The following is a 14864-nucleotide window of genomic DNA, read 5'->3' on the forward strand; positions in this document are numbered from 1 at the left end:
AATGACCTAAAATAGTTGGCACTTGCTCTGAAGTACATTTCTAGTCACTGCACAATGGAGGAGATTGAGAAAGTTCATCTGGTCTAAAGGTTGAAATGCAGGTTAATTTTACTGCATCAGTCTGTTACATGTAGTTTTTCTATTCACATCCATCTTTACCAGTTACTAGTTATGCTAACGGAGATGAACCTTTTCTCTGCATAAGAAGCCTTAGGTTCCAACTTCTACTTAGAAGACATGGAGCTAGCCCTTTCCTACCAAATTTCCTTTCTGGTAACCAGAAAGATTGTTTGCAATAAAACCAATCACCATTATCTCAGCTGGTTTGTGAGAATGCCCCCATGACATTTTCTAAACTTCAAACATGTTTAACATTTCAGAAAAATAGGAAATCTTTGAATTGTACCCTACATATCAAAAAAAAATTCCACATTTGAAATTACTGTGGAGCAGTAGATTTAACAAGAAAGGTGAAACCCAGTTCTAGTCAGCAAAAATAGTTTCCTTTGTAATTGTAGAGAAACATTTTTTCCATTATAGCTTTTAAAATCATCTTGATGATGTCTCAGGCCCCTGGAACTGTTTTATGTCATAGGTATATTTAGAACAGTGGTTCTCAACCTGTGGGTCGGGACCCCATTTGGGGTCGAACAACCATTTCATAGGGGTCGCCAAACAACGCAGTCCGCCATTTTTTCCCCCTTTTCCTTAGCTGTGCTACTCCCTTTTATTCTATTGGCTTTTGAAAGCCAATAGAATAGACTCTCTTGAATAGAGTCTAATTCTATTGGCTTTCAAAAGCCAATATGAATTGTCCAGGCTGTCTCTGCCCTGCTGAGCCCGCCAAAAGTCCCATTCTGCAAACGGTGCTGCACCAGTTGAGTAGTCTTCGACTTACGACCGGTTGAGTAGTCCTTGACTTACGACTGGTTGGGGGTCACGGCATTAAAAAGGTTGAGAACCACTGATCTAGAAATTATGTGAATTGTGGTCCCACACATTGGCCATTGGGAAGGCTGGAATGGAACATATATTTCTGAGCAAATATCAGTGAAATACATGAGTATGGGGAATCTAATCTAGATCAATTGGTGGGACTTTTTTGCTTGTTACTCCCCCCCCAATTGAATAAAAGCTATAATAGGTCTAACTTGGAGCTGAGTTATTTACTCAAAGGGTTAATACTGTTCTTGGAAACCACAAATAGCCAATTCATGCATTCCATGGTTAAAGTTAAGACTTTTTTTTTTGTTTGTTTGACTTCCATTATCTCTACTGAAAGAAACCAGAACTGCAACAGAATCCCTGAATGGATATATGCTATTGGGTAAATCTGAAAGGGAAAAAAAAAAATACTTCACACACATACCCTTATAAGGTAATGTCAAGTTTTAATCATGATTCTTTTTTCAAGGGGAGAAATACCCTAAACTAATTATTATTGGAAGTATCAAAAGAAAAATAGTTCCTGACATTAAGCAAACCTACAGTTTAATCTACATTTTGATATTTCAATTCACTAAGATGGAAAAATAGTTACATTGTATACAGTATTTAAAAAAGCAGCTGTTGTGTGCTATTTCAATGTTTTTAGTTGCAGAGGCAGGTTCCGACTTGATTATTACAATTATTCCAAAGGTGTGTTGAAAAGTTTGAACATTATTTCTTCAGATCTTTTAAAGTTTCAGAACAGTTCGGATGCTGTAAAAAGGGAAGAAAAACAAATTCAAACTGTATAGTCACACTATACCATAAAAATAAGATTTCTTATTGTATTTACAAGAGAAGTAAAAAGATTTTTCCCTAAATTATGCAAGACGTGGCTTATAGTCATCAAGAAGACAATCTTTTACAGGCAGAGAACATTTTTTTTTCTGGTAAATAAGACATTTAAGAAAATTCAATTACTGGAGGTAACTAGAGAAGTATTTTGTATTCTAAACTTAAAATACCTTAAAGGGAAATCATGCTAACATAAATTAAAGATTTGTTTGTAAAGTAAAAACAAAAGCGCTCTTAACACGCTTCTCCAGCCTATGTACTTTTCAGATGTGAGGACTACATTTCCCAGAATGCTCAGCAATGCCATCTATTTGCATATCAATCTCAGCAGTTTAAACAGTTTTTCCCCCTTTTCCTTCCTACTCTTTTATCCCTTTTCTAGTTTTTATTTCATCATTTCCAGTGAAAGGAAAGGAAGAGAGAGGTTGATACGGCACCAAATGGATTTTTGTGTACCATTTTTATTAATATGTTTTAGATCATCTTAACTTAGTCATATTTTCAGATAACTAACAGTATGTTGTAGCCCTTCCTGCGTTCAGCGTTTCCCATCAAGTGCAACTGAACAGCTGAATTAATGTGTTTTTTTCTGTAATTCACCCTTTGCCCCCTCTCTATCTTTTTGAGTTTCTGTCTTTCTACCCTCTTCCCAAGTAAGATTGCAAGGAAAAGGCAGAACATTTAAATTTAAAATGAAGATTCTGATCACTTGCTCCTTTCTTGAGGCATCAGGCTACAGTTTTATGGCCTTAGGGGAAGAAAAACTGTATAGCACAAGCTGTCTTTTCTATAGACAAAGATGCCTTTAACATCTTGCTGAAGCAGATGTGCTCCCACATCAGAAGAAAACAAGAAATTTTAAATGGATCTACTCAAAACCTTAGAAAATACCCCGGCACCCAAACTGGCATATTGATATCGCTTCCCATTCAAAGGGAGTTGATCCAAGCAACGTGAAATGGTTAAAAAAAAGTATAAAAAGCCAAGCCACTATCAATAAACAACAAAGCAAAACAGAAAAAGGATGCCAGTTGTACAGGTTACAATACTAAATGGTAAATCTTTGGCCTACCCAACTAAAAGTAAGACCCATTCTTTAGTAGGGTTTATTTCTAAAAAGCCCTGTATAAAATTGTGTTATAAACTTAATACGCAGCAAAACATTTACCTCTTTCCAGCATGCATAAGTTCAAAGGCTTCATTAATTTGCTCAAAAGGTAGAGTATGGGTCACAAATTCATCCACTTTTATTTTTTTGGACATGTATTCAGCTACCAACTTTGGTATGCTGTCCACGCTTTTCCAACCTGACATGAAATAAAATGATTACTTAATGCAGAATCAGCACAGGATAAAATACTATTCAACATAATTACAGCAGTATCAGGTAACAATTCAAAAGTTACAAAAATCAATCTTAAAATCCAAAACTGAGATCTTCAACCACTATCAGCCTATAGTACAACTAAAATGGTAATCAAGTCTCTAATATTTTCATTGTAAGTGCAGGAAAGGACATTTATTTTTTTGTATAAGCAAGAGTTATGTCCCACATAATTTGTGTGTTGTTTTTAAAATGATGTATCTTACATAGAAGATAATCTAAGAAGGATTATACATTCTAAAATTATAGAAAACATTTTCTTTAGAACATAGTACAATCAGTAGCAACCTCACTATCACTTCTTAAAGTGCTGCCAATTTTGAGTTTCAACTTAATGAGTTTAAATTGGAGAAGAAGAGAAAAAATTCATGGAGGAGATACTGTTTGCTGGGCAGAATGTAAGAAAAATATTTTTAATTTGGATATGTCTATGTTGTCCACATTCATTTTCCTCTCTATCCATATACAATTCCCAACACATTCTAAAAGACCTATATGTAGTCTTTAACATCACACAAAGTTGGGCACCAAGAACACACGAGTGAGAATATATCCTATTTTCAATAAAGAGAGGGTGGGACTGAATGCTATAGTCCTTGGGGGGGGGGGGGGCTCTTCAGATGCTGAAGTTCCAACTTCTATCAATACTAGATAGACTGGAAATGGAGAAGATCCCAGTTTAGCAACATCAATGGTTGTATCCAAGCAGAGCTGTACCTCCAAAGGCAGTCCCTTTCCACGTTCGTCCAGTAACCAGCTGGAATGGACGGGTAGCAATTTCTTGACCAGCGCCAGCAACTCCGACTATCACACTCACTCCCCAGCCTTTATGGCATGCTTCCAAGGCTGCTCTCTGTTGAATGTTAGAAAGGAAAATGAGGGAACACGTTGAGGTGACACAAGAAACTGGAAAGGCCATAGCTCATTAGAATTCTGAGAAGACATTTTCCATGCTCTTGTAAAACAGCTAATGTAAGATTGTGGCCAATCACAAAACAAATATTTAGCAGATTTTCAGCTAATAATCTCATACCCAAAGGGTTATCAGTACAAAACTTACCATTCCCTATTTTCTTGGGAAGTGGAAAAAGTAACAAGCAAGGCAGTGAGAACAGATATTGAACTATTACGATATTCTAAGAAGTACATACTTCGTTTTTTTAACATACCATTCCCATTTCACTTTTTTTTAATTTAGATTTAATAAAAATAAAATTAATGGGTCCACAGAAGAGGCCTCAGATTGTGCTTACCATGACACCGACATTCCCGATGCATTCAAAAGAGTAATCTACTCCACCATCTGTCAACTCAACCAAGGCTTCCTGAATAGGCTTCTTGAAATCCTCAGGACTGATGCATTCTGTAGCCCCAAATTCCACGGCTTTGGTAAATTTATCCTTGTTGAGATCAATCCCAATGATTCTGGATGCACCGGCCACCTTACAGCCCATGAGAACTGCTAGCCCAACTCCACCCAAGCCAAAAACAGCACAGGTGGAACCAGGTTCAACCTGAAAGAAAATGTGACAATCAAACTAACGACATGGAAAAGAAAGCTACAGAAAACAGTTCTTATACAGGAAAGTTCAAGGCTTTTGCAAAAAATTAAGCCAAGCTGTAGTCGGTTTTTAAAACTGACAAATGTAATTTGTGCTTTAAAGTTAATTGGGGTAGGTTCATCCATCACATTAAGCTATATTGTGGTTAGGTTTCTTCTAACTCTGGCCTATGAGGAAAATATGTGGAAAGCATTACGCTCAATCCATAACCATGGTCTGTTCTTAGTTTATTTACCCTGCAGTGGCTTTATATGTCACCTTAACCTGGATTATTAATAGCTGGTTTATTGTCAAGCATTACTAGTCTACCTGTGTAAAATAAGAGGCATGGGAAAGAATGACATTGTCATGGTAGCTGTTTATTTTCCACCACTGCAGAAAGGTCTTCTTAAAATAATTACTGAGGAAACCACTACAGATCCAGCGTTTCCTCCTCCAACTGGGCCCTGCATACCTGAGGTTTTTTTTAATAAAGCAACAATCCCAGAAAGTGAAAGATGAAGAAAGACTGGGCTATTGGTAACAAAAGAGGAAGACTAGCAAACCAGCTCTTAAAGCATGAAGAAGACTCATTTGTATGACTAAAGCTAAATAATGGGAAGCATTACTTGTTTACATACTAATTGCTAACTTTTTATTCTATAAGGTATAAAGGAGCATCAGAGGACCAAGGAATTTTATTCTAGACAAATGAAGAAGTAGGGGTGACATAATAGCTGTATTCCAATATTTGAGGGGCTGCCACAAAGATGAGGAGGGTCAACCTATTCTCCAAAGCACCTGAAGGTAGGACAAGAAATGATGGATGGAAACTAATGAAAGAGAGAAGCAACCTAGAACTAAAGAGAAAGTTCCTGACAGTGAGAACAATTAACCAGTGGAACGGCTTGCCTTCAGAAGTTATGGTTGCTCCATCACTGGAGCTTTTTAAAAAGAGATCTGACAGCCATTTGTCTTAAACAGTATAGGACAGTGGTGGCAAACCTATGGCACGTGTGCCAGAGGCGGCACTCAGAGCCCTCTGTGTGGGCACATGTGCTGTTGCCCCAGCCTTGCCTCCTCCCATGACCCCCTCCTTACCAGCAGCCCCCCTGGAGGAGGGTCGCCCCCGAGCGTGGCCCATGCAGAGCAGTGCAGCCAAGGACATGGCAGCCAGGCAGCGTAGACAAGACTCTGCCTTCACACCCCATCGCACACAGTTGATGCTGCGGGGTGCGGGCAGAGGGCATGGCCGCAATGGTGCTGCTAGGCTGCCTGGGTGATCTGCGGCGGGCCCTGGAGGTGGTGAGTGGCCCTGCAGGCAGGTGGGATGGGGCAGGGCCAGTTTTTGGGCACTTGGTCTCTAAAAGGTTCGCCATCACTGGTATAGGATTTCCTGCCTGAGCAGGGGGTTGGACTAGAAGACCTCCAAGGTCCCTTCCAACTTATTATATTATTATTATATTTATTTCCAGCCAGTTTCTTATAAAAAGCTGCCTCAGAATAGGTGGTCTACAAGCAGTCCTCAACTTATGACCATAACTGAGCCTGGAATTATAATTAAATTATAGTCATTGTTAAGTGGGTCATTAGGTTACTGATCCGATTTTATGACTTTTTTTTCTCATGGCTATTGAGTGCTTGCCATGATCATTATACGAACATGCTAGTTGTTAAGTGAATGCTGTTGTTGTTAAGGAAATCCATTTTAACCAAAGAGCATATTTTGAAACAGAGATGAACACCACCCCTTAAAGTCGGCTACAACTAGTGGAGTAAAATCTGCAGGAGACCTTTACCATGCTTTGCCAGAAACCAGAAACAAATGCTAGAAACTGGGAAAAAAGGCAAATATATGTGTGTGTGTGTGTGTGTGTGTGTATGTGTGTACGTGCACACAGCCATTATAAGTTCAGAATTAGGTTGTAAGTAAATTTCAGGGGGTCCATCATAACTTTAGTTGCTAACTGGCTGGTTATGTTGAGGACTGCCTGTGTAGATCTTTCTTTACTCACTGAATTCAATGACTGAGACTGTATATAGTTTTTTAAAAAAAACAAATGATAGCTTGGTGAAGTTTAATAACAGCTTGCTTTATGAAGCATGCAGAACTCTTTAAAGTATTTGTGCTTTCGCTTAGCATCACATTTATGGTTAACAATACATATGAACCAGGCAACTGTGGCTTATTTAACAGACCATGGCTTAGCACAGCAGCCAATGTCACCTTTTCCAAGTTGCTTTTCTTCCATGAAAATAATAAATTAACAGTGCCTAATGGAAAGCTTTGGAGAACCAGCAGAAACAAAACAAACAAACAAAAAAAGATAAACATGTATAAGTATATGTCTGCTTTCAAGTAAAATTTGCATGTTTCTTTTCCATTAAAAAAACAGGGCAAGGGGGAATAAAAGGAGTGCACATGGCATACAGCTCATCTTCACAGGAGAAATAAATAAGATTCTTTCCTAAAATATTATTCCATTCTAGCATTTCTCAACCTTGGCAACTTTAAGTTGTTTGGACTTCAACTCCCAGAACTCTTCAACCAGTATGCTGACTAGGGAATTCTGGGAATTGAAGTCCACACATCTTAAGATGTACTAAGATTGAGATACACTGCCCTAGTCTTTGCGTTATATTATAATCACCGCCCAGATTTGCTCTATGAGGGTCGATCTCCAAATAGAATATATAAATTAAAAAAATAGTTTAGGATTAAAATGACCTTGTAAGAAAAAGAATTAAGAGGAAGCAGATTTTTTTTACCTTTGCAGTGTTCAAGGCTGCCCCATAACCTGTAGAAATTCCACAGCCCAGCAAGCAGACTTTGTCCAACGGAGCTGAAGGGTCTATTTTTGCCAGGGATATGTCAGCCACAACCGTGTATTCTGAGAAGGTGCTAGTTCCCATGAAGTGGAGAACTTGCTTTCCTTTGCAGGAGAACCGGCTGGTACCATCAGGCATCACTCCTTTTCCTTGAGTGACTCTGAAGTGGGAACACGGCATCATTCACATATCACATTAAATTATTGGCAGGCTATAGTACAGATCTGAAACCTGATTTTGATGCATTGTGTTTTTTGTTTAGCATAAATCTGGATTAGTCACATCGTTACCAAGTTGGACCTTAGTTTGAGCTTTGCAGTCTATATGAAACAAAGTACTGGTTTGTAAACCATGGATTAAGATTAAGCATGCTGTGGGAACCCAGGCAATGGTAGCCAATTCCACAAGCCACAGCTCAGGCAATCCAGTGGATATAGATCCCTCAGCCACATTTTTGTGTCTTCCAGAGCAATCCCAGATTATATCTGTAAACACTAATGGGCGGGCTGACATGTGTAAAGATAAGCTATAAAACCAAGTGAAAAGTCGTTACTTGCATATCTTGATTAATGAACTTCTCCAGAAATGCTAAAGATGACTGTGAAATCATTAGACCTCTCCCCCAATGAATTCATATTGCCACCAGCAATGTGACTCTTAGAGGCAAGGCAAGCTTCCTAGGTAAATCAAATCACTGCTCAGCCTTTTTTGTCAACCAATCTACGGCTAAAATCTACTTCCTTGCTTGGCCAGTGTCTTTGTTTGGAAGCTAAAACCAACTCATAATTTCTCAATATAAAAATCTCTTGGGAGTAGGGCTTAAAGTCAGTCCAATCTCACTGTACATATGCAGTCTTTATCAGCATTAAATCAGCCATGGTTTAATTTAACTATAGTTAACATAACTGTTGTGGAAAGGATTCTACAGGTTTTAGGTAGCTTTACATATATTATTTCGCTGATGAGCCTGCAATGAAATGTCTGCAAGCAAACAAGCTCAGAGGGCACCAAGGCTCAATTCAATGCCTGCCTGCCTGCCTATTCACATTTCTGAACTGTTCATCCCTCTCAAAGAGGGAGATTTGCATCCACAGTTTACATCATTCTCGTGTATGCTATCCAGAGTCACTTGTGGAAATGGATGGCTGTAGAAATCAAATAAATACATCATGACTGAAACAGATGCATCAGAAAGGACTGAATGACATTTCTCTGTTCTCTCATGCTGCAGTTGGGATCCAGCCAGACACAGAAAGAGGACTAGCCCTTGAACAAGTCGATAAGGATCTATTTCTATTCTACTGATATATTATTTCTGATAGCCAACAAGGTGCTTTCTCATCCAAGTTCCACATCCTGTTCACACACAGGAGCTTTGAACTTTTGAAATTCTCTCCCAAGTGGAAATACAATAGGAAACAAGAGTCTTTCAATTTTCTCATCTTCAGCATACACCAGAGCATTTAGGAAAGGAACACCATCAACAGTGTGCTTCGAACTGAGTTAGCCTTCCTGAGATGAGTTGGATTATAAATCCCCATCCATGGACCCAACAAGGCAAAGAACGATTTGGGGCAATGAAAATTGAACGGTTGCCAAGAAGAGACTTGTGTTCTGTGGAACAGGTTGTGCAGAGGCTGTCTGTACAAAGCTGATGCTGAGGAAATATATGAAACCCCTCCTTTTTCCACTTGATAAGTCAAGTGTGCACACATACAGTGTACTGCCAAAAAGCAAATAAAGCACATTTGATTACTGCAGCACACAAACCAGGAAAGAAAATGAAAAGCACCAACCTAATTTTCTGGCAGAGATTCGTTTTAGGGTTTAAGCAGAACTTGCATTCGCCACATTGAGGAATATATAGAGGGATAACTGTGTCTCCTGAAAAACAGAAAATAATTTCAGCTGATCAAAGTACGGTGGATTAAACTGGAACTCCTCTACTCACACATTCCTCTTTTTTGAGGGGCTAAGGACTGTAGGGGACATATCACTGAACACGATAATGTGACAGGAGAGGTGGGAGCAGGCCATTCAGTCCTCTCCATTCCCTCTTTGAGAGGTTCTGTTTTTGCCTTAAATAAAAGTGTTAAACTCAGTGCACTGATTCTGCATATTTTGCAAAACCAAATAAATAGGGAAAAAATGCATTTTTATCTGGCAGCCTACTGAAAGAGCATCATCTTAGAGGACTCTGGGAGGCCACCTTATGCTAGGAGTTTTACTTATAAAAATAAAAATTCATGCAGGCAAAGGCAAGGACTCACATAAATTTGCAAAAATTTGAGGAGCAGGCATAACCTATTCTAAGAGAGGCAGAGATGCACAAGCAGCCTAAACAATTTCATAATTGTGCCATCTAATGTGCTTGACTGGAAAACCAAGACTCTTTGGACATTATATAACAGTATTCCTTTAATTATGCCATTATTGCTCTTGAGGGAACATCAAGAGACCCAACTTCTTACCTGGTTTAAATTTAGTCACTCCTTTTCCAACACTCTCCACAATCCCAGCTCCTTCATGACCCAGGATTACAGGAAAGCTCCCTTCAGGATCAGCACCACTCAGAGTAAAAGCATCAGTGTGACACACTGCAGTAGCAATAATCTAGGAAGTTACAATGAATAATTGTATAGAGGAAGACAGAACATTTTTAGGATTCAACTTATGTTTGCCCCAGGGCAAACTGATTTTCTGCAGCAGCCTTAAGGACACTCTGCTGTAGTGTTTAAGAAAAAGAATTTTAGAAAGATATATCACTGTATGGAGAAGATGGATAGATTATATTCAGAAAAAGTATGGAATTAAAAACTTTCACTTATTTTATGAATGAATATTATAACAAATATTATAGAGAATAGTCTTATAGGTTATGGAGTTAAAGGTTAATTATGATATTTTCTTTTTTCTTTTCTTTTTCATTATTATAAATTTTGTTATTATTAACCCTGTATTCTGCTCTGGGAAGTAAGGGAGGGGGGTTGGGGGTGGGAGGGCAAGAGGGGGGGGGGTAAGTGTAGTATAGATAATGGTTGTTTATAGGAGTGCGGCCTGGGCACTCCCCTTATGCTGCATTCATGGGTTTGATAGGGATGGGAGGAGAGAAGGCGTAGAGAGGAAGTAGGGTATTGAGAGGAGAGGGGGAGGGGAAAAGAGTAGGAGGGGAGGAGAGAAAGAGGAGGGAAGTAGGGAATGTTTTAAGAAAGGGTGGACGCAGCCTGGGGGGAATGGGCGGGTCGCACCAATGGTTATGAATTTATCTTATTTTAAAATTGTATTGCATTTTTATAATGTTTAAATGGAAAAAAATAAAAATTTTCAATATTAAAAAAAAAAAGAAAAAGAATTTAGAATCCAAACAGCAGAGGAGAAACTGGGAAGATTTAATTCATATTACCACTCAATGATCAATCCCATTCAATTTAACCTTTCTTTGAGATCAGTGACGGGGATAAAGCAAGCAAAGAAAAGACCAATGTATACTCTTGGGTTCTCTGGAAAATGATTGAGATATAAATTCAATATCAAATCTTTCAGCCTCAGCCCATGTGCTGTATTAAGGAGGATAGGGACCTTCTTCCAGTTTATTGAAATAGCTTGTGTCAGGGATCCTCAACTCCTGGTTCCACTATCGGGTCTTGAGCCTTTGGGAACTGGATTGCAGAAGTGGTGGATGAATGGAACCATCCCCTCTCCCCCTACCCCGCTGATCCACAAAACCGAAAAGGTCAGGGAACTTTCACCTATGTGAAATGTAAAACCAATAAATGATCATTACTGAAATCTTCAAGTTCTCATCTATGGTAGTCTATTCCATAAGTTTACATCAAAATTCATTTGATGGCTGTTAAGATAGGCTCCTCCACTAGATGAACCCATGGTTGGGAATTCTGGGACTCATAGTCTCAACACTCCTGGAGGTCATCAAGTCAAGAAAAAGATGCCTCAAAGAAACTGTAAGAGTCTATATTCTCTTTGTTGCAACAGGACTTCATGGATAGTCTGCTAAATACTTACAATTGTTATTACTAGTTCTAATACTGGATTCTATCATTTACCATGGAAAGTAAGAACTGTAAAGTATAAAAATAGTCACCCAAAATATTGGTCTCACATTGGCAATACTACACCCACGTGTTCAGCTCTATTAAAACTCAACCCTTGATTCATTACCTTGATACGAACTTCATGGGCTTTTGGAGGAGCAACTTCCACCTCCTCAATGGACAGTGGTTTGCCTGCCTCCCAGGCAACAGCTGCCTTACATTTGATAACCTGAAGAAAAGAAACCTTCCATGTAATGAATTCAATAGAGACGATCACATTTAAATCTTGGAATCAATTCCAGCATTTCTATTCAAGACTCAAGCTCATTACTGGAACTTTGGAGATCCTCCCAGGATTGGAAATGGATCTTCATTTCTAACAAAATCAGCAAGCATTCTAGATGTTTAGACAGAGGGGCAGAATTCTTAATTTACCAATGTCATTTGGAATGGGAAATGTGGAAGAAATTCCACAGCTATCATTTGTCCTTTTTAATCTGGATTTAAGCTTTGTCTTGAACAGTTTGTTCAATTCTTACTGCAATGCACAAAGTTGCAAAATCTATCGTAAGACGGAAACCTATTCATTTTTTATGGACCAAAGTTCAAAAACATGATGCCAAGTAAAATATTTGCAGTCTTCCAATGTCCTTTTCTTTACCAACTATGCATTCATGAGAAAAAGATATAACCATAAATGATCAAAGTATTATGCATAAATCCATTTGATAATACAATAAAATATGTTTTATAAAAATTTAGACTCTGAAATTATGTAGAATTTCTGATTTGAGAACAAAGCACTAGTTTCCTAATTTATACTGGCAATTTCAAGCAATTTTGCCATAACTTAGAGTAAACTTCTAAAGTATTTTAAAGTATTGTTAGCAATTAGACATTACAAAAGGCTAGAAAAATAAATGTGATACATTAAACAATACACCAGTTTTTAATTCTTGTATTTTTATATAATCTGTATTGTTTTTGCTAACTAGCTAAAATACTGTACTACTCTGAAGAAATAAAAGATGCCCAAGCCATGTCAAGTTGGTAATTGGAATCCTAAAGCTTTGAAGACTTGCCTTAGCAACTGCAAAGCAAAACTTGGAAGAGAATAATGAAATATAGGGCATTATATTCTGTAAGTAACTTTCATTATTCTGCAACTGCTATATTGGTTGGTTTGAACAGACACTCTGTTCAGCTGTGCAGGATCCTGAACATGTAAATTATTTGGATATGCAATAATCTCAATACGGATTATGAACTTTACCCATATTGTTGCACAAAGAAAGCAGCAGGTAAATTCTGGAAATTATAGTCCTGATAAAGTGGGAAAGTGGCAAGTTGAGGACGACATAAACACATTAGTTTTCCAAATGAGCTCACTTATTGAAAAATTGTATAGGCACAAGCTAGAAAGGAAACCATGAGTTCTTGTCCTATCTTAGCCATGAAAGCCGACTGTGATTTTGGGCCAGTCACGCTCATTCAGCCCAACTCATCTCACAGTGTTGTTGTTTTGGGGAAAATAGGAGCAGAAGGTATGTTGGATATGTTCACTGCCTTGAGTTATTTGTAAAAATAATAAAGGCGGGATATAAATAAAATAAATATTACAATACTCCCAAATTCCTCACTGCGTGGGTATATTCTGGAAATCATGAGCACAAGACATATTTGACAGTAATATTATTTTTTCACCTACATGGAGTCCTTTCTAGCTGAAAAGATTAAGAGGCAAATTGAGAAAATGAGTCAAATTTAAAAAATATTCAAATACAAATTGTCTGTTACAAAACCCAGAAACTCAACTATAGTTTGTCGAAAAGTTACTATCAAGTACTTTCATGCTATATTTAGAATGTAATACCCCAACCCAGAATTTGCTTTACAAATCACACTAGTCAGGTTCATGTAATATCTGCAACCCAGAAATTAAGCAAACCATGTTTTGATTTAGCATTGGTGTGAAGCCAGCTGATAGAGGGATAGTATGAAGAAACCAAATCTGAATGAAGCATTTAGAAAGTTTGTTCCGTTAATCAAAGCAGAAACCAAGACAAATCAACCAGAGACAGCACTGATTTCAAGCCAGTGGGGGGAAAAATAGCACACAAAGGCCACAATCAAGTACAACTTTGAGTGGAGGAACATAAAACTGTGTTCTTGGGATTCTTGGATTCGGCTGCTGAATTGCCCGAATGTCAGAATGTCCCTGTCCGTGGACACGCGTGTCTTCTTGGAACCTCCAAATCTAGACTACCCCACGGCAGGCAAGCGATATAGAAAACGTCGCTGCCACCTGTTGTCCGAGATACGACAGTTGTACCCAGGGGTCTCGCCAGCCCAATGATGGGTTTTTAACAAAATAATGGAACGGGAGCCGTCACCCCCGGGAAAGAAACCCTGCTAAACTCCGTGAAGGTCTGGATGGAGTGGGGAGCAAGCTGCAAGCTCCTGTGGCTGATACCCAGGGTCACCCTTGCCTTGCCTATCTTCCTGCTTTCCACGCGGTCCTTGGCGAAGACCTAGCTGGGCTGCTGGAGCCACAGCCGGCCGCTTTGCTCTCCGGGAACTTTCCGAGGCTCTGAAGCGCCCACGCAAAAGCGTCTCCTTACCCCGCTCGCCATGGAACGCGTGAACCCGCCAAGCCGAGATCACCCACTTGAAAAGGATCTCTTCTAAGAAGGCCGAAGCATGCGCACTCCTCCAGGAACTGCCTACCACCGGAGGAGGGGCGAAGGGAAAGTCTGACGTGTGAATACACGCCCCCCCCCCAAGGTTTAGAAGAGCTGACCTGCTCTAAATTCGCCTTCCAGAGAGAGTTGGATACTGTCATCTTGTATTGGTCAAGATTGCACGGAAGCGATTGACATCTTTACTGGCGTTAGTCTCTCCAGGCTGCAAAAATCCAACCCCAAATTAAACGATATTCTGAATTCTTGGCCTTTTCATTCTAGCTCTACCAAAGACATAGTAGTAATCTCCTTTTCCTTTGGATTTTTCTCACCTCCGTCGAGCGAGATGCTTTTTTCTTGTCTGTCGTCCGTTAGCATGACATGCCCAAACTAGGAGTTTCTCTCCTTGACGATCTTGATTTGGGGGGGGGGGAGGGGGAATTTCTGGGATAAAATTGCATCGGAGTTCGCTTCTTGTAAACTCTGATCTTAGAAGTCTATTGTTCTTCAAAGAACAGAGCTTGGAAGAAATCAATGTTTGGGAAAATAGGTCGAGGGCGTGCCACCAAATGCAGAGCAAAGGAAAATCAGAAAA

At 39.1% G+C, this 14864-nt stretch overlaps 1 protein-coding gene across 1 annotated transcript; it reads right to left on the reverse strand.

Moving 5' to 3' along the window:
• Window positions 1-1371: 1371 nt before the first annotated feature.
• Window positions 1372-14349, reverse strand: LOC120316102 (alcohol dehydrogenase class-3). The gene is made up of 9 exons (XM_039361316.1): window positions 14210-14349; window positions 11716-11817; window positions 10008-10149; window positions 9333-9420; window positions 7477-7696; window positions 4420-4680; window positions 3884-4019; window positions 2951-3089; window positions 1372-1701 (listed from the first exon to the last, which is right to left on the reverse strand). Exons 1-9 carry the CDS (start codon window positions 14219-14221, stop codon window positions 1677-1679), a joined length of 1125 nt encoding a protein of 374 aa, XP_039217250.1. The 5' UTR covers window positions 14222-14349; the 3' UTR covers window positions 1372-1676.
• Window positions 14350-14864: the final 515 nt, after the last annotated feature.

Source organism: Crotalus tigris, unplaced genomic scaffold (genome assembly GCF_016545835.1).
Source record: "Crotalus tigris isolate CLP2741 ecotype Arizona unplaced genomic scaffold, ASM1654583v1 scf7180000019245.846064, whole genome shotgun sequence".
Taxonomy (NCBI): Eukaryota; Metazoa; Chordata; class Lepidosauria; order Squamata; family Viperidae; genus Crotalus; species Crotalus tigris.